At 41.0% G+C, this 21,377-nt stretch overlaps 1 protein-coding gene across 2 annotated transcripts in view; it reads left to right on the top strand.

The window, feature by feature from the left end:
• The first annotated feature begins 2,901 nt into the window (after nt 1-2,901).
• Nucleotides 2,902-21,377, top strand: part of rnf38 (ring finger protein 38) — a 28,673-nt gene continuing 10,197 nt past the window's right edge. The window contains exons 1-4 of one of the 2 annotated variants that reach the window (XM_084715865.1): nt 2,917-3,031; nt 3,160-3,260; nt 4,002-4,690; nt 19,615-19,676. In XM_084715865.1, the coding sequence (XP_084571991.1) occupies nt 4,084-4,690; nt 19,615-19,676 (669 nt within the window). In that variant the 5' untranslated portion in view covers nt 2,917-3,031; nt 3,160-3,260; nt 4,002-4,083. Of the gene's footprint in view, nt 3,032-3,159; nt 3,261-4,001; nt 4,691-19,614; nt 19,677-21,377 lie in introns of both variants that reach the window. The other variant, XM_084715864.1, reaches the window with a different exon arrangement.

Raw genomic sequence — 21,377 nt, 5'->3', positions numbered from 1 at the left:
CCCATTTCTATCTGATCAGCACCATTCATTCCGCCACTTAGACAGGAATCTAATTAGACCAGAATATCAACATTAAAACACATATCTCCCCCCCTCCCTCCCTCCTTCCTCTCCTCTCACTCTTTGTTTCTCTGCTCTTCCCTACAGCTGGTGAGAGTATGGTTTGTGGCTGCCCCTCCCCCAGCGTTTGAACAAGCCAATAAGAGAGCACGTCAGCAAAATAACCCCCCCTCTACACACCATCCCTCGTTTTCCCTTACCACCCCATCCATTCCCAACCCCATCCCCCAGAGCCCTCTCTACACCCCATCCCCCTTTCCTACCACCCCTAACCCACTTACTCATCCTGCCTCCACCCTCCCACACACCCACGAGACTTCCCCACCCTCTCCACTTTCTCACCCGTTCTCCCTAGTCTTCTTCCACCCTTTTCCTCTCACACTCTCTTGCTTCCCACTCACCCTTTTTCCTGGACACCCTGTCTTCAAACTCCCTCCCCTTCCTTACACCCACTCGCCATTTTCCCTTATCCCCATCTCTACCGCTCCCCTTCCCTCCCCCACCTTTCTCTACCCCCCCCCCCCACACCCCCACCACTCTCCCCTCTCTCTTCTGTGGCCTTATCTTATGAATATCGGTAGCACACTGGGTGAAAAATTGATCCTCCCCGCCTGTCTGTGGACGCTGCCACAGCGCATTAGCCTGCGTGTGAGTGTGTGTGATGTGTGTGTGTGGAGGCTTGCTGCTTGCGGGAGAGAGGGAGGGAGGGGAGGAGGAGTGAGGGAAGGAGGGTGGGAGGGATATTTGCATATCATCAAAGTAGGGAAAGGGAGTGTAATGAGGAGAGAATGTGTGCGTGTGTGTGTGTGTGTGTGTGTGTGTGTGGTGGATGTGTGTGTGTATTAGGAGTGGTGTTGATGGGCTGGGGTTGAGTGTGAGTGAAATGAGAGAACAAGACCAAGGGAATAGTGTATGGAAGGTGAGGTGACTGTATAGATGTAGGTCTGTCTATCTGTATGTCAGACAGACAGAGATCACATACATGTTTCCCCTCACATGCGACCCATCACTCTACACACACCCAAGCAAGGAATATTAACACTACACATTAACTACACCTATTTATGTCAGAAATGTTTAAAGGTAGAATACATAGGATTTGTGAAAGCTGTTTGTAAATGCACCAGAAAGATTGTTAGTTTATTGAGTCTCATTCCCAAGGATGTGAAATACTGACATTTTGGGTTGATAAAACATCCAGAGCACAGCGAAATAATGGCAAAATAATAAAATACAGTCATATATAAGGTCTCTGGAGATACAGTCACTGCCACACACTTCTAATGGGTCATAAGTGATGACTGAAAGGGATTATGTTTATATGAGTCTATACTAGGGATGTCACGATTATCCAAATCCACAATTTGACATCACTTTTTGATTTTAAGGCCACAATTCAATTTGAATTTTCAATTAAAATATTTTTAAACAGGGATGGCTATGTCATTATTAGACTATCCACTCTTGATTTGTAAAGATATATGGACATTTTTTTTCTGCCCAGACATATTTCATTTACATATTCAAATGATTATTTCAAAAGAAAAGTCTACATCAAGTGTGATATTCAGGCTGATAAGCTATACTGTGTCATCTTCAAAGTATTGTTTTTTGTCTTCAGACTCACGCCTGGATGCCACAAGTAGGTGTCAATCGATTTTTGATACCCCTAGTCTATATATGTATATATATATATATATATATATATATATATATATATATATATATATATATATATATATATATATATATACATATATATATATATATATATTTGCATATTATCCCTTAAGGTAGAATCAGTAGTATTTGTCTGAGCTGTTCATAAACACACCAGAATTTTTTTTGCACTGTGTCTCATTCCCAGGATGTCAAACACCAGTGTTTTGGTTTGGTAAAGCATCCGAGGCACAGCAAAATAACAAGAAATACAGATAGAGGGCAGGGTCTCTGCAGATACAGACACCACCACACACTTTTTTTTTTAGGAAAATGTTGCATATTATGCCTTTATTAAACAGGTCATATCCTTGAACTTCGATGTAGCATGCCTTAATGTTTCTCCAGAGAAGTGGTATGCCCTCCCTAGCTTCATTAATTCTGGGAAAAATAAAAAATGCCATATATTCCCATGCATTTCACTGTTGTAAAAACACATGGAGCTCAATAGATCTGTATGGGGATGAGGACACATACACAAACCTGTTCTATTTGTATAAATGTGGCTCATTTCATTTATTTATTTATTTTTTGTCTTATTACATCTCTTATTGTAATTTTTAAAATCATTTTTTATTATATAGTTATTGTTTTTCAGGACTAAACAGTGCTTAGTATAATGTATTAAATGTGGCTCACACACAAGCAGACTCTCCGTTTGTCTCGCTGTTCAAAATAAATTCATTTCGTTCCTTCTCCCCGACTCTTTCTCTATCCACTGTAAACTGGAATGCAACTTTTGCAAACACAGCTAATACTTATTTTTAAAGCGAACTTACGGCTCTAGAGGAAACAGCTGCAATGGGTAGGCATGGTATTTGTAAATAAATAATTTAAAGCCCCCTTTTGCCTGCCTCTCTGCTATCCACAGCTTCTGATTTAACAGGAGATATAATCGATCGCCGATCCACAACACATTAATACTATCAGTAAAAGCGTGGTTCAAAAGCAAAGTGAATGGTATCAACCCATATTAAGTGGGTTTTAGCATTGTTTTCTGTGTTTTGTTCCCTATTAATCTACGTGGAAGGCGTGGATGCTAAAAAACAACTACAAACGCGATCTGCTTCCTGATATCTATTGGTCACGCCTGGTGAAATCCGACTTGAGCGTTGACGGTCTGTCACATTTCACGCTGACACCAAGCGAACACTGGGCGCATACACACACATCCACATACACTCACACGCAGGGCTCACCATATTATCGACAGATCCGAGTCAGGAGTACAGTCGAGGAGAGCACATTGGAGGTAAGTTGTTGTAAAAAAAACTACTTTGGACAGGGAAATTAGACCGGGTTTCAGCGGCAGACTCTGAGGCGGGGTCATTCCTTAAGATCGTGTTAATTTTAGCCGTGCTTCTTTCTTTGTAATTTTAGGTTGACCACTTTTTATCTTCCCCCCCGTGCGCTTTGCTGTTTGCCCCTTTCCAGTTGGGAAAACATTACCGGCTCACCTTAACTCAATGAAATCGACCCGAGTAAGTTGTTTAAAAAGGCGTTTTTGTTTTGTTACTATTAACCAAGCAATTTAAAGGGATTCGAGGCGTGGGTGGCTAGCTACGGGATTTTTCTCTGTGTTGGTCGGTGGAGGAGGAGGGGTTGGTACGGCTTGCCAAGCTAGCGAACGACATTACGCAGACTGTCTAAACAAGTTTAAATGGTTGTTAAAGTGGACAAAGTTGCCCGAAACTTGGTACGGGGATAGACACGCTTATGAGAAAGCTCGTGGACATGCTAACATTGTTGTTGTACGGTTGGATTAAGCGTAATAACACATTTAGCTACCACAGTATGCTATGAGCAGGAGCGTTAGCATGTCGTTAGCCTCCTGTGAGCTAGCGAGCCATGGCCGTAGTCGCTGCTCGGTTGTTATGAACTAAACGAATGGTGAGGCACGAGATTCAACCTTATTGTTCTATAGAAGTAGCTAAATATTATTTTTTCTAAGTTACCGAGCCCTGGCCAAGGTTGTGTTTACTCAGAAACACGAGATATGGATGTTATCTCGACTAGACAACGCTGTTTAGTAGTTGAACCAGTTTGGGGAAATCACGCTGTGTTTAGTAACGTTACTTACACAAACTTGAGGGAAGTGCCTACAACACACACACATGCTTGTCAAAACAAGCAGTGTTGGTTAACATTAAGTATTTGTGTAAACAGTCAAACAGCCCAGTTTAACTGTTAACCACTCTCTCCAACTTTGTAATTTTAAACAGTGACTAAAAAGCTTCTTCTGTGAGAGGAAACGAGAGAAAAAACGCTGAAAAAAAAGAAACAGAGGAAATCCCCCGAAAGGAAATGCCAATCGCAGCCGCTGGACAGCCGACGACTCAGGAGCCTAGAGTTTGCCCCCGGCTGCCCTCCACCCCGGAGCCTGTCCCTAAAGGGGCTGATTTATTCGACGAGGCGGGGGCGGCGGAGTCGGCGGAGCGTACAGAGTACGGGGGCGCGGAGGGGGGCAGAGGACTCGGGGGCTATAGTTACAGCCAGAGCGGCGCTAGGGGCTTTGTACAGCCCGGATCCATCAACGGTTCTCCGCCGCAGTCCCCAGCCGCGTCCTCCTCCTTTCTCTTCCACCCCCTTCACCCACACCAAATGGCCATGGAGCCCCCAAGGACTCGATCGCGTTCTCGGTCTGGATATTACCAGCAGTACAGTGGTGGGAATGGCAACGGGATTACCGGCAGCGGAGTCATGGGATCTAATCATCACCTCCATCACCACCACCACCACCACCATCAGCAGCAACTACATCCACAGCAGCAGCAGCACGGTGCCAGTTGCGCACCACTTGGAGCTCACAGCAACCACTCGGAGAACCAGCCGCTTCCTCCGGGAAGTAACGCCTCTCCCGGCATTCAGAGGCTCCCCTCGGTTCCCGGAGCGCACCGCATCCCAGCGGCAGGTAAATATCCCCACTTGTCATTGTCACTGACTGTGTATGTGGTAGCGGACCCTCGACCAAGAGAGGCAGAGGAATCACACATGTTATTAGACTTAATATAAGCAAGTTGAAGTGATTGAAGTCTATGTTCTTAATACCTTGGGGAGGTTTTTTACAGGCAAATTGAGAGAAGGAGGGGGGTGTCCTGGGGTTGGCAGGCATAACAAAAGTGTCTGTGCATGTGTGAACACATTTGTTGTATTCTAATGAGACGGGGTGTTTTATGTGCTTGCCACAGAGCTGCAGTGCACAGTTAGCACATGCAGAAGGTAAATGAACAACAGCAGTCTGTGGTGTGGACTGGGGTCGCCTCAAGCTTATTGAACTGCTGTGCATAGTTACTTACCCAGACAGTGTTTATTAAGGCAATGTGGCATGTCCACTTTTAGTCAACTACGCAAATATTGATGTAGCTAGGTAACAAGCCTTACAGTGTGTACAGGCATGATCTTTTCTTTTTGGAAGAGTCACAGGTACATGGAGTAAACCCAGGGGACTGACTATGTGGGCTGCAAATGTGAAGTTGAGAACAAGAAATAAGAAGGAAATCAGGCACCCCTAATGTATTTCTGTAGTGATACTCGTGTTCATTTTAAGTACAGCCTTGTATAGCTCAGGTTTGTTTTCACATTCACAGACTAAAATCATAGTACTGTAAGTGTTAGGAGTGTCCCAGTTCTCAAAATCCACAATTTGACTTTAGATTTTAAAGTCACAATTCGATTACATTTTTTTTATTTAAACATATTTTTCAGTACTGATAGTTATGTTATTGTTAGACTATTAAAACAGATCATTGGTTTTGTGCCCTGAAGTGTCATTTACATTTTCATCTTTTCTTTAAAAAGATGATATGTGTGATATGATGGTTGGTAATCCACACCATGTTGTCTTTTGGAAATTTTGCTGGACATCACAAGTAGACAGGTAGAGAGAGAAAATATACTGGGAGAATCACAGATTCCACCTTGGATTTTGATTATGGAAATTCAAAGCTCAGTTCAATGGATTTTCGATCAATGATGCTGAAATACCCCTAGTAAGTACTCACCTTCTGTAGTACTTTGGCCAAGCGAATCTGCTATATGACAAATAAGATGAGTCATGTCATATGATAAGGGTTCTGGACTAGTAACTATCTGAGTAAGCCATGCTTTGGTATTTGTGCCTCACTGTGCATGGACTGGTGTTGGGTGTAGAATACATGTGAGGGCACTCTCACACAGCGAATGCAGTGCAGTGAACCACACAACATGGAAACAGCACAGCTAGAGTTTCACATTCAGCGAGGTTATGGGAAAGCTTTTCTTTCAGCACACCTAACAGGCTTCTCAGGTTAGGAAAATGCTTGGTTGGTAGCTGTCTCCTGTGGTCCTTTAGGAAGTATTTTTAAGTGGTAATTTCTTAACATAACAAATTGAAAATCTAAAGGAAATAAATGCTTACAATTTTTTTTTACATTTCCTTATGTACAAATCATGACAAGGATTATGAATCAGAGTATAAATTAGAATTATGACAATCAAAATATGACTGAATGAAATGGAGGAATTTCTCACTGTTGCTCATCCAAAAGCTTCCTGTAAATTGTTTGCTCTACAAAGAGCAGGCTGACTACTCATACTGATTCTACATGTTGGGATTACTTAACATGCCCTCATAAGACTAACAACCCTGTCACTCCTCTCATTTAGGAACTCATGATGGATCGGCAGAATCAGTCCCTGGGTTAGCTTAATTGCTTGTCATGTGTCATGTCTTTTCTTTTGGGCACACAATTCAACAACACTACAGTGAAATGAATCTAAGTTGTATATAAAAGTACAAAAGAATTTTCAACTAGTCCAAATCCCACACTCACAGCACCTGTGCCTGCATATATGTTTACTTTAGAGACAGAGCAAGTGTGCATGGAGACTGGAATTACCTGTCTGGGAGAGTGAGATGAAAAAAAAAAGTTGAACACACATGAACAAACAAATGTCTCTTCTGGATTCCTAGCCTATACCTTGTCTAGCAATGTGTGTGTTATATGTCTAGCTAGGGCTGGGTTTACCTTGCGAGGCAGCTGGGTTACCAAAATCACGTAAGAATCCATCTTGCCTGGCTCCGAGCAATCTGTTTGTGTCTGCACCAGAGGTGGTGCGAGCCAATCGGTGTCCTCGGCAGGACTACTGGTTTCAGGTGCGCCAACAGCGAACAAACAAACAAAGGTGGCTTCTGAAGAGGTTAGCGTAGATACTGTGATAGCATCAGTTGTATCAGAACTGCAGAGTAGTAGAAGAACGGCACTGAAGGCTTTTAATGATGAAAAAGTTTACGCTCTTCTTCAAGTCGGCTTTGGCTTCCGTTTGGTGAGTTGATCTGATTGGTTGAAGTTAGCTTGTGTTAGACATGACAGATGGTTTGTCCAATCACCTGCCAGAGGTTTTCTTGGAAGTGCCCGTCCTTTTCCAAGCAGTTTCAGTGGACGGCTTCCTAGATGGTTCTGTGTAACAAACCATCTGGCATGTCAGGTTAGGGCTGGGTATCGCTCAAAATTTTTCTATGCCTTTACCAGTATTGGAACTGATTCCTTGGCTGTGATACTGGTTCCTGAATGCTTTTTCATATACAAATTTTATCAGATTAATTTCAACAAAAATAATACTTTGCTCCATCTGAATAACTCAAAACTCCTTAGGTACCAAATGACAAAGCATTTTTTGATTCTCAGTAGTATTGAAGCAATTTGAGCAGTACCTTAAAAGTATCAAAGTTTGGTACCAAGCCTTATGTCTAACTTTGTTTATGCTGGCTGGGTTAGAGGGAGTAGAGCTCTGTGGTTCTATGTTTGTGTGAAAACGAGAGACTGGGAAAAATCTGAAACAAAGGATTTAAAAATGAATAAAAAGTGCACATCAGTCTGCCAAGTCACACTCCATCAGGACATGAGATGAACTAGTCATTGTCAGAGTTTATCGGTCTGCTCTGACCTACGACCTGTACTCTGTCATAGTAACTTGGCTATGACATGTAGGATAGCACAAATCAATGGATAGAATGACTGTATTGTATTTCCATCCAAATGGTTTTCGATCTGGAGGAGGGGGCACTGGCTAGAAATTCTATAGACACTCACTCATTATCTGGATTAATTTCAGTTAGACCTGACATGCAAAGCACACAAATGAACAGTAATATGGAAAAAATGCAGGTGTCCTTGTGTGCACATTTGTATTTGTACCCTGTGTAAGTAGCAGAAATAATAAAGCCTGGCTACAGCAAAAGCAAAAAAAGATTATGCTTCATTTAGTAGCTGTGAAGCACTTCAGTTGCTTTATTTTGAAGTAAAAAACACGCACCATTTATTTTATTTTTGAGTGCTATTTACATTGTTAACTCAGCCAGAGGAAGCCTTAGGGCTAAGTTATACTTGAATATTCTCATGCACAAGTGAAGCAGCTGGCTAGCTGGACCTCTACCAACTCTACACACCTTTTATTAGACCCTCTTTCCATTCCCAGAATGGGTCCTGCTTGTTGGGAGAGAGAGAGAAAGAGAGGAAGAGATACTTAGTCCATTCTTCCCATGCTAGTCACCTGCGTTGGGCATGAAAGCTAATGATATCCTGTACTTTTCAATCCCTCTCTCTTTCTCTTCTCCTTGTAGTCTATTCTAAATCTTTTGTGCCTTTTCTCTTCCTTTGTGCCTCATTCTTTCTTGCTTGGTTTATACAATTTGTAGTGGCCACACTTTTTATCTTTCCTCTTTTTGACATTCTATCCCATGTACTGTTCACATGATGTTGCTCACAATGTCAGGAAATTAATGTTTTAGCAGTTAAAAAATGCTGTAGAGAGCCCATGTCTGTAAAATTTAGACTCAAGGTACAAAGAGAAGTGCAGAAAATGTAGAAGTACTTCAGCAAAAGTGCCCACCAATGCTTAAAACGGCTGCCAAATTGGCCCGAGTGGATAAAAACATCCTCTGTGTGGCAGTTGATATCCTATCCTGATTCTGACCCACCTCTGCTGCAGCCTGTCCGCTCTTAGTCACATTCATTTTCCCCTCCCATTTGGATCAGTCAACCCTTTCTGTACCCCTCTGGTCCATTTTCTCTGGCCTCCTCCCCCACATTTGTCTAATGGAGGGATCGTTTTAATGGACTGCCCAAAGCAGCAGAGGGGCAGACGCTCCTGCCACTCTACCTTTACCCCTCCACTCCACTCCTATCCTCTCCATCCTTCTGTCTTCAACAGAAGTGGAAACATGCACTCTTTTTTTTCCTTTCTTTTGTCTTGTCACCCAGGCAACCCCCTCCAGTTTGAAGAGAAACTCTTTCACTTGGATTGACCAAGAAGCAGGGGTTCTCTGCTACTCCGTCACTCCAAATAAACAACAAAGCAGTCACTTTGGTCAGCAAGAGAAGATCCTGAGGGTAGAGGACAGTGACTTTAAATTAGCTTTAAATCCAAGGGATGGACTGTGATCTGGTTTGCCAAAAAAAAGGATGCACTTCTAGGAGGGAGTGGGAGAAGGAAGGCCAAAGGTCTTTAAAAAGCCCCAAGCAAGGTCAGCATATGGAAAACAGAATAGGGAGGCCGGTGAGAATGCAAAAACTAAACTGGAAAAGAAAGAGTCTAAAAAGAAGTCATGGTTGGATTAGGGAGTAGATGTTGGGTGGAGGTACAGCACATGAGGTTTAGAAAGGTCAGGTGCTGAGGGAGGATGAGGAAGGAACGGGAGAGATGAGTAGACAGAAGCACAAGGGAAATGGCAAAAGGAGGATGTGAACAAATTTCATGGAATAGGTTGGACTGTGGAAGAGAGACAGGACATCATGAGTATTATCGTAAGCAAAGCACGAAGAGGAAGCATGCCTCATAGACAGCCGTTGAGTGTGTAACCTGGGAGGAGGCATGGATAGGGTGTCTAGAATGATAGAGATGAAAATGATTGGCTGCCTGGGAGCAGAATTGAGGCACGGTAGAGGGCAGGAAAGAAGAATGAGGTTGAGATCAGAGGCGGTATAGTTTGAGTGTAGGTAAAGGTATGTGTGAGGGAGAGGTTGTTTGTGCCTACTGTTTGCCTGTTAGCCTCTTGTCCCTGTTGTCATAAATGAGAATATCCAGCAGATGTGGCTTGGTTGTGTCCTCGGTGCAAATCTGTGGTTTCAAAGTCCACTCGATGTAGTTTAGAAGTAGAACATCTTCAGGCAGATGGATTTCTCTCACACTGACTGGACTAAACCTATGCTGTAGCTGTGCTCTCACAATTATTTTTTTTCATCAGAAACTATTGCACTCTAGACAGGGCTTTAAAAAAACATTAACATATGACACATAAAAGAGCTTGATTTAAACTTAACGTGCTGCACTTAAACTTAGAAGTGTCTTGTAACAAAAATCCCCTGTATTTAAGTACACTTAATTAAAGTGAAAAATATAATGTTAAGTTACAACACAAGTAATCATACAGTGAACCATAAATAATATGCTTGTCTTAAAACAGGAGATGTTTAATTTCCTATAAATTCTTCACCACAAATGTCCTGTTTTGTTATTTAACAGCTTTTATCATGAAACGGCAAAATCAGGAAATCAGGGTTTTTGTCAGCACCAACTTAACTTTTCCAATCAGCTGAAAGCAAACATGAATCCGTAAAATAAAGCAGATACCTGAAAGTATAAACAGGGAGACAGGAGAGAAACTTAACTTCAAATCACAGAGATTCAGTTAGAAACTACAAAAACGAATCATGGGGGAAACACTGTCTCGCAACTGTGATTGTTCCAAAGCAAAACAAAATCAACAGGAGTACAGCGTGACATCAAAGCGTAGGGAAATAGGAGTGAGTGAATTGTCGTCATTTAGAAATTAGATTGCATGGATGTATGAATCAAGATTGAGATTTTTTTAAAGATTACTTGTGCTGGGCTAAATCGAGCTTAAAGATGTGCCACAGATACCAACAGTTAAACCATTTATTGTTTTCTTACTTGTATTTTAACCTCTAGTTGCTTTAATAGCAATTCTGTGTCTCAGATTCTTAGCATCTCCAGCTTTTGCTTGCCATTTCATCATAACCCGTCTGTGTCATTCCTTATTTCCACCTTCTGTTGTCCTCTTTCTGCATCTGTTGAAACTGTTATGCAAAGTGAGTTGGCACTGACTGCACACATGGACTAAGCCCCCCATTGCAAGCTTCAGTAGATGTTGATTGAAGTAGTAAATAAGTTCATTTTCGTTGTTTTGTAGATTTCCAGTCCAGCCTTTGTTTGTTTGTATTTTGGCAAATCAAGGATTGTTTGGGACATGCTGACAATACAGACGGGCAGCAGAGACATGCTTTGAGGAGTTTCAATAATATTATTATAATACCAGTTTTATGAACAACAAATTTCTATGGACGTTTTGATACATTTTCTGTTTTGCAACCGTGTCAAATTGTATCCGCCACCTTTCGAGCCTACAGGGGTTTAGTATTTTACTTACTCAGAAGTAGAGCTGAAAAGGTAGGATAATTTCATGTCATGATTATAATTATTAAAACTATTGTGGTTATCAGTATTGTCCTGGTGTTGATAAAATGTTCCAAAAGCAGTGATACACACTGAAATCATGTCACCAGTTTTGATACTGAAAACCCTCAGCAATTTGAATTTCATTGACATCCATTGAAACCCACGTTGCTACTGCACCTGCATGTGAGAGACTGTGGCTAACTTTGGTTGATAATGCTGGACAGTATTCACAGTAAGTTTTTCAAAGTGCGGTTATCAAACACAGTTTCCATGCTAGTTAAAATCTGAAATGGTAATACTTATTGTCAGGAATTTTATTGTGAAACTGGTAATGGTATCATCTCTGCTCAAAGGTTATTTTTTGGTTTTATATTATATTTTGGGTTGAGGTATATCCTTGTTAATGTTGGAATATAAAATTGTATTTAAATGAATGAATGTATTTAGAGGCTCCTAGGAGGTCTGTTTAGACTATGAGACTTACATGTGTCAGTTTATGGAATTATGAGCCATTTGCATTTCAAATCAGGTGTAAGATATCATCTGTGAAGTTTTCATATGTCACTGTGGTATTATGGCCTACTGCGTTAGTTTCACCTAAGAAATAAAATTTGTCAACAAGTGTCAATTTGTAGGTGTGCAGTACTTAGTATGGCATCGGCCTTTTCTTGTTTTTAAATTTACTGATTTGGTCAAACCTTTTCAGGCAGTCCACATGTGTTGGTGTCTGTCCTACAAAAGCCATACTTGTGGTGATGTCAAGATTTATGGTAGAAGATGAGAATTAAGACAGTCCCCCGTCTCTGCCTTTCTGTACATTACTTTCACTCTACTGACACTCCCTCTCTCAGCTGGTTTCTGTCTTTCGCTGGGGGATAAGGAGGAGAGGGAGACTGTGAGGACAGAAGGGGGAGTGAGAAAGCGTAAGGAGTGTGAAGGAGTGGTTAGCTCTGGATGTTCACATGTCTCTGCTGATTGTGTGTGTGTGTATGTGCACGTGCCTTATTTAGTTGCTGCCTGGGTGGGCTGGGAGCAGGAACAGGGCTGTCAGAAACATATTCGTACATACACAGTAGTGTCACCTTAGTCACTGAAACTTTATTGCACTAAGAAGTAAACAGACATGAAAGCAACATAACAAAGCTAGATGGCACATGAACTAATGTTTAGTAGGGTCATTTCACTGACCCATCAGCCAGTAGGAAAACTCTAGTCAAATTATAGACCAGATACTATGGCAGTGAGACTGTATGGGATGTACTGTGCACTCAAGCAGGTATTGCCCTTGAGCTGCTGGTGTATATCGAGCACTAGGGGCCTGGATAGTATGCTTGAAGCTAAATGAAACCATTTTGAATGGTTATTTTTTTGATATGTCAGTGTTTTCTATGCCCGCAGCTTAAGTGTTAGATTTAGCAACTCTTGCTGCGCAGCCTCTCAGTTTGTGACCAAAAATATGACAAGATCTCAAGATGTGATGGGTTCATTTTAGGAGTCACCAGAGACCGCCCTGATACTGCCACTGTGAGTCTCAAAGTCTTTAAAGTGAAAAATGTAGGCTAATATATTAAAGATCCCCTGAATCTAGGAATATGCTAATATTTTTTAATTTCATAAGTTCAACTGCTGAACAGAAGATGCCTCCTAATCCACTGAAAAGTCCACTCTCACACTTGAAAGTGACAGTTTAGCCCAAAATCCAAAATTCTAGTTTGGTCTACTTGCAGTGGTATTTATCTAGATTGTTTTGGAGATATCTGCCTTCTCTTGAGTATAATGGAACTAGATGGCAAAAAAATACATTTGGAAAAACTCGAACAGTAATGTCTCTTTGGAGAAATCATGACCCAGTCCCTCAAGATAATCCACAGACCTTGTTGTGAGCAGTTTCATGTAGGAATTACTTTCTTCTCTCCAAAGAACTTAGTGGACTTCTTTTTACTAGAAACTGCTCACAATTTTTGGATAAAGACACTGGTCCACACTTTTGGGGTGAAATATCTCTTAAAATCAGATCTAATGTGAGACAGAAATTTTTATCCTTCACTAGATAAATGAGAAAACATTTTTTTAGTGTCAAACCCTGCACAGACACCATTCTGTACAGTGAAGCTCAATGTCCAAGTGAACTAACCATAGGCCAAACACAGTTTTGAGTGGATGGGGTTCTACTATTTTGAAGTTGTGACTTCTCCTTTGAAATAAACATGGTCATTAGGCAAACCAGGTCTTTTTGCAGTGTTTCAAAGGTGGGAGCTGTCCATAAAAATGTCTTAAAATGGCAATGCATTTTAGCCACCTGAAGAAAGGCCCACCAAAAAAATCAGTCACAGTTAGAATATTTTCACCGCTTTACCTTGGCACCAGACAGCCTTCTCCGATGGAAACCACTGTACAAACCAAATATCAGTCTCTCCAAAGCCACCAGACTTCTTTGGCAAAAACGGTAGTTTTACCTCACAGAACACAGGGATTGCTGTGTCTGCTGTGTCTACTGCTGCGATTTGTTCGTTTTTGTTATTGTGTGACTTCAGTGTTTTAATTGGTTCACATTCACAAAAGTTTGGCTTACACTTACACTTAAAATGAAGCTAATACACAGACTAAGGATAAGTACCTCATATAACCCCACTTAAAAAAACCTGAACCATCCCTTCAAAATGACATTAATAACCATATAAAAATCCATCAAAACATGCTTCCGCAAAAAATGTTCTAAAAGACCTTGAAGAGATACACAGAAAGGGTTTCTGGGTGAATTAAATACCATTTTCACCTTGAAACTTTCAGCTTCACATCTTGATGTGTATTTGCAGTGCTGTGCGTATCAAGGGCATGCACCAGCATTGCATTTTTTTTTATTTCATATACTTTCTAGAATAGAAAATGGGTTTTGTTTCTCTTTCTTATGTTTCCAGTTCATTCTCATTTTGCCAAAAGCAATACTGCGGCCTATATACACTATAACTTGATTATTAAGTATGTTGAGAGCGAACACCTGAGCGTCTTCTGTGGTATGCAGACGCAGTTTTCAGACTTGAGAACAAGTGCTGGATGGAGGAGCGACCTCAAGCACTGCAGCAGCAACAGAACAGAAAGGGAGATAATGAGGAAGGAAAGAACAATAAATAGATGGAGGGGGAGTGGAGGTAGAGAGAGGTAGAATCATTCCCGTTTCTACACACACACACACACACACACTTGCCATGAGGCCTGTGTGAAGCAGTGTTAGGCAGGTAATGGCTGGGCAGGCGTTACATGCCCGCCTATTTTAAGCCTGTATTGCCAGCTTGTTACTCGAATCTGCTTTGCGCGAGGGTGTGAAGTGTGCTGTGACATGTGTTCAGGAGGCGGGGTGATGTGATAGGTGCGTATATATTCGTGTGTGTTTGTGTTGCACATATGCTAGGCTGAAATTGCCTTTACTTCCTGTATGTTACGTAAATTGGTACAAGTTCTGCAACAGTCAACAAGGTTTCTGTCCATTTCCCACATTTGTAACTGTTGAGCTCTTGATTTAAGTAAGCCTGTCACTTATCTATCATCTTATCTATCCACTCTGTATACTCACCAACTTTTCTGTTTTTTCCATTTTGACACCAGAAACTAAGAGGTGGTTTAATGGAGGAAGACTGCAAAAGAGAGGTTGGTGGAGATCACGGACAGAGATGGTGTGATAGGGGAAGCAAGGAAATGTGGATGCTGCGAGATAAAGCAGCAGGAATATATGGGAGAGAGACAGGCCGGCAGATAGGGAAATAGATCGGTGGCAGGGAGGGATGGTGATGAAGTGATGGAGAGTGCGAGGAGGAGGAGGAGGATGTGTGAGGAGGGTGTCTGAGCTGAGTGCAGAGGGTGGAGGGGAGAGGAGAGGGATGAGAAAGGGAGGGAGAGGTGGAGGAAATGGATAGAAATAGCTGATGCACTCTGAGGCTTACAGAAAATCAATAGCAGTCAAGAGGGGAAGCCACAACCCCCACCCCTCTCTCTCCCTCTCTCTCTCTCTCTCTCTCTCTCTCTCTCTCTCTCTCTCTCTCTCTCTCTCTCTCTCTCTCCTCTCCGACTGCTCTCTCACTCTCTGCTGGTCTCCCCCCTCCAGTCGTCTTCCTCATGTTTTTTTCCTCCATTCTTTATCTTCCCCATCTCCCTTTCCTCCTCAGTGCTCTCACCCTTCCCTGTGCACTTCCAGCCTTGTCCTCTTCTTCTGTATCACCACTTTGACTTCGTCTTGTCCCCCAGTCTCCTCCATGCTCCCTCTTCATCTTCACCTCCCATCACAGTTATGCTGGCCTCGTCTTTCACCCTCTTTCCAATACATTGTCTTTTCTTCTGCAAGCTGCTAGGATGCTTTAGATGGAACAACAGGGACTAGGACTTGTATGTCCATGTATTTTTTTTTTTTTAACTTTCCAGAATGAACACCTAAAGTAGATGGCATTCTTTGCAGCCATTCTGCTTAAGTCAATTGATTGTTTGTTTAGTAATCTTTCTGCTTTTGTGTAATGCTCCACCTTTTTAAACTCACACTGCAAGAATTTTCAGTTTTTTTAAGTTGAGGTGGTACTGTACACTTGTATTTTTAGTGCTTTAAGTCAAAAGTTTTCATATTATTTGGTTAATAGAGCAGAAAAAAAAGATTGAAATTAATTTTGTTTCCTGATTTCCTGATTACGGTTGTGCTGATTTTGGGGCAACCCATACCAAAGGTTTTCCTAGCTGATTAGTAGTAGTTAGTTAAAGCCAACAGTTGACTAGTTGTTGCATGCATATGATATTAATTCATTATTTAAATATATATTTTTTGGCTACAAAGCAAGCAGCCTGTTAAATGCTAACTGCAGAAGCTGTATCTGATCTTGAATGTGTTTGAACAGTCAGCAAAGACAATGAACATTTTGTTGGTTTATTTCAACACAGTAAAACGTCACACAACTCGTAGGTGTAGTTTAAAACACGGAAAAGGTCCATGATGCAACAGTACCTTGGGCCTACAGGAGAAAAGCAGCTCCCCAATGGAATTTCCTGCGACTAATGGATAAATGAAAATGTGGTAGGCTAAGACTCACCTCACTATTAGAGGGCAGCTCTACACTCATTATAGTATGATGCCATGTATTCATACTAAAAACAGTCTTTTTCCGTGTTTCATGATCTTCTTGCTATCCACAATTTTATTATAATTGTCAAAAGAAATGTTACATCACAAGCAGTCTTATCTGTCATTACCTATGACTGCTTTCTGTTCACAATCACACCCCCTCTCAATGACAAACACCGTCTCATTCCAACTTGACCTTCAGAAAGTTGCAGCATGGCAGTCTGTTTTCGTCAACGTTGTTTGCTTAAGGCATGTAAATACCTTCCAAGCCGGTTTTATTCTGCACTATGCTTAGGAAAGTGTTAAAGATGATGGTTTAAGATAGGGCTGGCCAATATATCAATATTATATTGATATTGTGGTATGAGGCTGGACATTGTCTTAGACTGTGGATATCACTATATTGTGATAAGGCATGAGTGTTGTCTTTTCCTGGTTTGAACTAACCAGACTTTTCTAACACTTCTGTTTGTCTTTACCTGGTTTATCATTATATCCATGTGACTAATGATTATATATCAAAAATCCTATTATCTCGTGAAAGCACCAATAGTATCCCTACAATATTGTCACAATATTGTGATATTTGATATTGTCCATATTGTCCCCCAACCCTAGTTTAAAATCTTCAAATAGTTATTGTCAGTGAAATGAAACAAACATGTTTGTAAGGCTGTAAGATGGTTTTAATTTAACAATTATAAATGTTTCGTTGAATTTGAGCCCCGAATTCTCTCCTGTTCATCTTTTTTCTACCATTTCTAACATTTACAACACTGACATCGACTCTGCCTAAAGTGTGTCTGTTATGCGTGTGTGTAAATCTCCTCGACGAGTGTGTGTGCTCGCATGTGTGAAAGAATATGTGGTCTGTACTGAACTACTGTTCGCAGTGTGTTCATGCAGACTCTGGTTCTTGCCTTCAAGCTTCACTGGTGTGAAGCTCTGTGTTCTGCTGCTTGAGCTGTGCTGCTGTCTCACAGTCCAGCTTTGACTTATTCTGTTATTTTTCTACGAAATAATTAGACTAAGATTGCACAAACACTTTTAACACACATAAACCTCACCACTGACTGTGTTTCAGGAGCAGAGTAGTGATTCATATACTGTATATATCCATCGCAAGAAAACCATGCTGTGCAGAATCGCTGTCAGCACAAATGAAGTCTTACGTGGGAAAATCTTTCATATTAACATAGTCTGTAAGTTTATATTATTCATTAAATCGCCAATATTAGCATTTTTAAACTTCCTAGACTTGGAAGAAGAAATTGCCGTGTCCACATGCATTGAAATTCATACTGCAGTCTTAGTATTCAACTTTCCTTGAGGCCATGAGTGTATGAACTAAATTGTGTGTACTGAGCTGTGTGCAGTCTGTTAGTCCAACAGTGGACATGATGTCATCGAAACATTTTAAACCTGTTCTCTAGCCTCTGTATTGTGCTCCATAGAGCGACTCTGACTGAATGACTCGTCTCTGACTCAATTTACCGGACTCTGACAATGTGCAAGTGAGCCCATATTCAGAGAGGGAGCTGGATTTTTGCCTATTGTGATTGGTGAATGAGTGTCGTACAGAAGAGCGTTATGCAGCCGGCGAGTCCCATGAATGCTTTAGCAGTACTCCGTCCCAAATCATCTCGGTGAAAATAGCCTTTTAGCCGGTTTTCACTGCACTAATGTAAGCTTTACTTACCTCAACCTTCTTCAATCCATTTATTTTGCCTGCTCTGGGGATTGGAGTATGAGGGGAAATGCTTTTTTAAGGATTGAGGAATTCAGTTGTGAAACCCTCACTCTGTCTGCCTCTTCTTTCTCTGTCTCTCCCCCCCTCTCTTCTTTGTTGTCAATCACAGCTTTTCTTCAAAGAGGGAGGCTGTGAGCAGGAAAAATCCCACAAACAAACAGCCGAGAGGTGAAAAATGCTCTTTTAAAAGGCTTTTTTGCATCTATTCCCTTCTACTTTAGCTTTCTTCATCTCTATCGCAAAGGTAGCCTTGTATGGAGTGCCCTTGGGAGTGCTTACCCTTGGTGTGTATACCACTGCCACCATCTGTGGTGAGGACGTCCCCAGCTAAAGACATGCCCATGAAAAAAAGGGCAAAACAAAAGCCAGAATAAATAGAAAAGACAATAAAAAAAGATGAAAGGATTGTGGAAAAACAAAAGAGTAAAAGTCTTAGCCGTGATGCAAGCGGCGGTATCATCAGAAAGCTCCCCTAATCCAGGATTACTGTATTTGTTTTGCGTGTGTGTGCGCGAGTGTGCATCTGTCTGTGTGTGTGTTTATGCACCTACGTCTACTGACTCTGATCTGAGACAAGAGTATACCATATGGGTTTCAGTCACTTTTGTGCTGTACACACGGTCAGCACCCCGTCTCACAAACATGTTGTCATTGTTTTTTACAGTTGTGTATTAAATCCAACATAACAACAACAGGATTAAATGTACTGTATGTAGATAAACAGGGATCTCTTCACAATGCCTGGGTATAATAGTGCTATCAGTTTCAACAAAAGGTGTTTCCAACGCGCTTTGTGTATTGTATTGTAAATAATACACAATACAGTATACACTCTGTGGAGGTCTGCCATTTATTACATTAGGCAGTATTGTATCTGGTGGGTGTCTCTGAGAATTCCCATATTTTTAGGAATTGATCATTTCAGGAGGCCCGTTGCTTAGAGAATATTACTGAACTTAAATTGTCCTTAGAAGTGACAGTTCTGAACGTCTCAATGTATTCAGGAATTTCTGAAAAATTAGCTGTTGTTGTATTCAGAGATATTCATATTATATTTTAATGTATTTGACATTAGGGGCGTGGGTGAATATCACTGCACTGGAGTATCTGGATATTATGTTTCATGATACTGTATTGATTCTCAAAAACACTTAAACTTGATATGGTGACTCATGCTAAGATTTGTGGCAGTGGATCATTTTGTGTTGTGTATGTAACTGTTAGATAGCAGTGTTGTTATCTATCTTTACTGTTCTGATTGCATATGAAAGAAAACTTTTAAAACTCAGATTTTATGTATATGGTGGTATGTTCTTTACACTGTGTCAGTTTTCCTAAAATTATAAAAAAGCAATATATCATCTTGCTGACAGTATTGCAGTATATCACAATAAGTTGAATCATGGTCCCAGTATTGTGATAACTGTATTGCCAGATTCTTGCCAATGCACATTTCAAGCAAAATCTACAGATTTGGCCTATTTTGTGTCACTCTGTGACCTTGTCTTCTGTTCTTACCTTCTCTGTGTAGGAGCCTCTGGTGGGTCCTACCACTGCCACCCAGACCTTGCATATGGAGAGGAGAGTGATAAGGTAAGCCACACACCTTTTAATGTACTTATGTTCATACCAACATAACAAATACAAGGATGTTTTTATGTTACACACTGTGGTGCCGCGTCATTGAGATCATGCTACACTATGGCTCAATATTAGTTGACATCTTCTCTCAGCTGATGCTGTGTGAAGGACTGAGATGACATGATGCATATACAGAATGGGTGGGTCTCATTCTCCCCCAGTGAACTCATAGTTGTCTAAGAGAACAGGAAGTGTGAGTGTTTTGGCCGCTAAATCTGACTGGATTTATTTTGGTTGTGGTGCTGCTGTGCACGTTGTGATGTGGGATAGCCACAGTCAAAGAATGTAGAAGTTTTGATAACATTTCATTGAACACAAATGCTCGAAGTAAATGTCTACTACAGATGAACAAATATGAAACTGCCTTTCAGTACTGCTTTACAATTAGTTATAAAGAGTCCAGATACCATCTGATCCACAAATTATGTTCTCCTGTTTAAAGTTTTGTTATTTGAAATAATTCCTCCTCTGCAACTTTAAAGCAATAAAGTACAAGAGAAACATTCAATTTTTTTTAAATGAAATCTATTCACATTGTTCCCTTACAAAATAAACACATGAAAGGGCTGAAATAACTAAATGAATACCAGCTTTTTTTCTCTGTCTTTTTCCATGATAGAACTTAGGCTATTTTGGTTGAAGCCTCAGCTCAGAGAAACACTTGATGTTGTTCACTACATCATGCTCTCACGCTGATGATCATGTTTGTTGTGTATACACTGTCAACAGCAATACCTCCTCGAGAAACTCAAACACAGCATGGTTTGTAAAACTCTGCTTAATGTTTCACAAATGCTGAAAAACATTGACGCTTAACACACGTTACACATTATACCAGTTTAGAGAGCCTTTAGCAGTATAAGCCTGTGGCAAGTATGACCCCCAAGGATGGACAAAATGCAGTGTGTGTTTGTTGTTTAAACACATTCTGTATGGGCAGTTGTGCTCACGCTGCTGCAGATGTTTTTGTTTTTCTTTCTTTTGAGTTGATTGACATGGCATAGTAGAAATGACTGTTTTAAACTAATCAGCTGATGGCCAGTTGTGGAAACCTTTTGTTTTATCAGCTGATCATTCCATTGGGGGTGCTTATTCTTTATTAGAAATAAAATAAATAGTAGACAAAAGCATACATTTAGTATATTTTCAGCATAGTATTACTGATAATATCAGCTATACTGCCATGTCAATAATTGCAGTGTTGTAAAAACACACTCATGGCGTTTGTGTAAGCATGATTTAAAACCCACCAGAGTACACAAGTGTACTTCAGTAAATGATAGTCATCATCACAAGCAAAGGCCTGTGCAAAAAGAAAGCAGATGAAGCAAAAAAAAAAAAAAAAACAGTGAAGGAGGAGAAGAGGGGAGGCAGGATGCTGAGGAAGGTGTTGCAGAAAGTTGGGAGGGAGAGGCGGAAGGGAGGGGAGGCCAAAAACAGGGAGGGGGTATTGCTAATGATTTCACCTCCAGCTGTGGGACTTGGTTGGAGCGAGAGAAGGGGAAGGAGCGAGGGAGGGGGCGAGGAAGGGAGGAACAGTGGCAGAGGAAACAAAATGGGCTTTGAAATCTTGTTGATGGAAAGAAAATAAGTGGGGGAGGGTGAAGTGTTTGAGTGTTAGTGGAAGCATGTCTGCAAATATTAATGAATCTG

This window comes from Lutjanus erythropterus, chromosome 3, assembly GCF_056507025.1.
Source record: "Lutjanus erythropterus isolate fLutEry1 chromosome 3, fLutEry1.hap2, whole genome shotgun sequence".
In the NCBI taxonomy this organism is placed as follows: Eukaryota; Metazoa; Chordata; class Actinopteri; order Lutjaniformes; family Lutjanidae; genus Lutjanus; species Lutjanus erythropterus.
The sequence above is the reverse complement of the archived record's forward strand: the minus strand, read 5'-3'. Positions and strand labels throughout refer to the sequence as shown.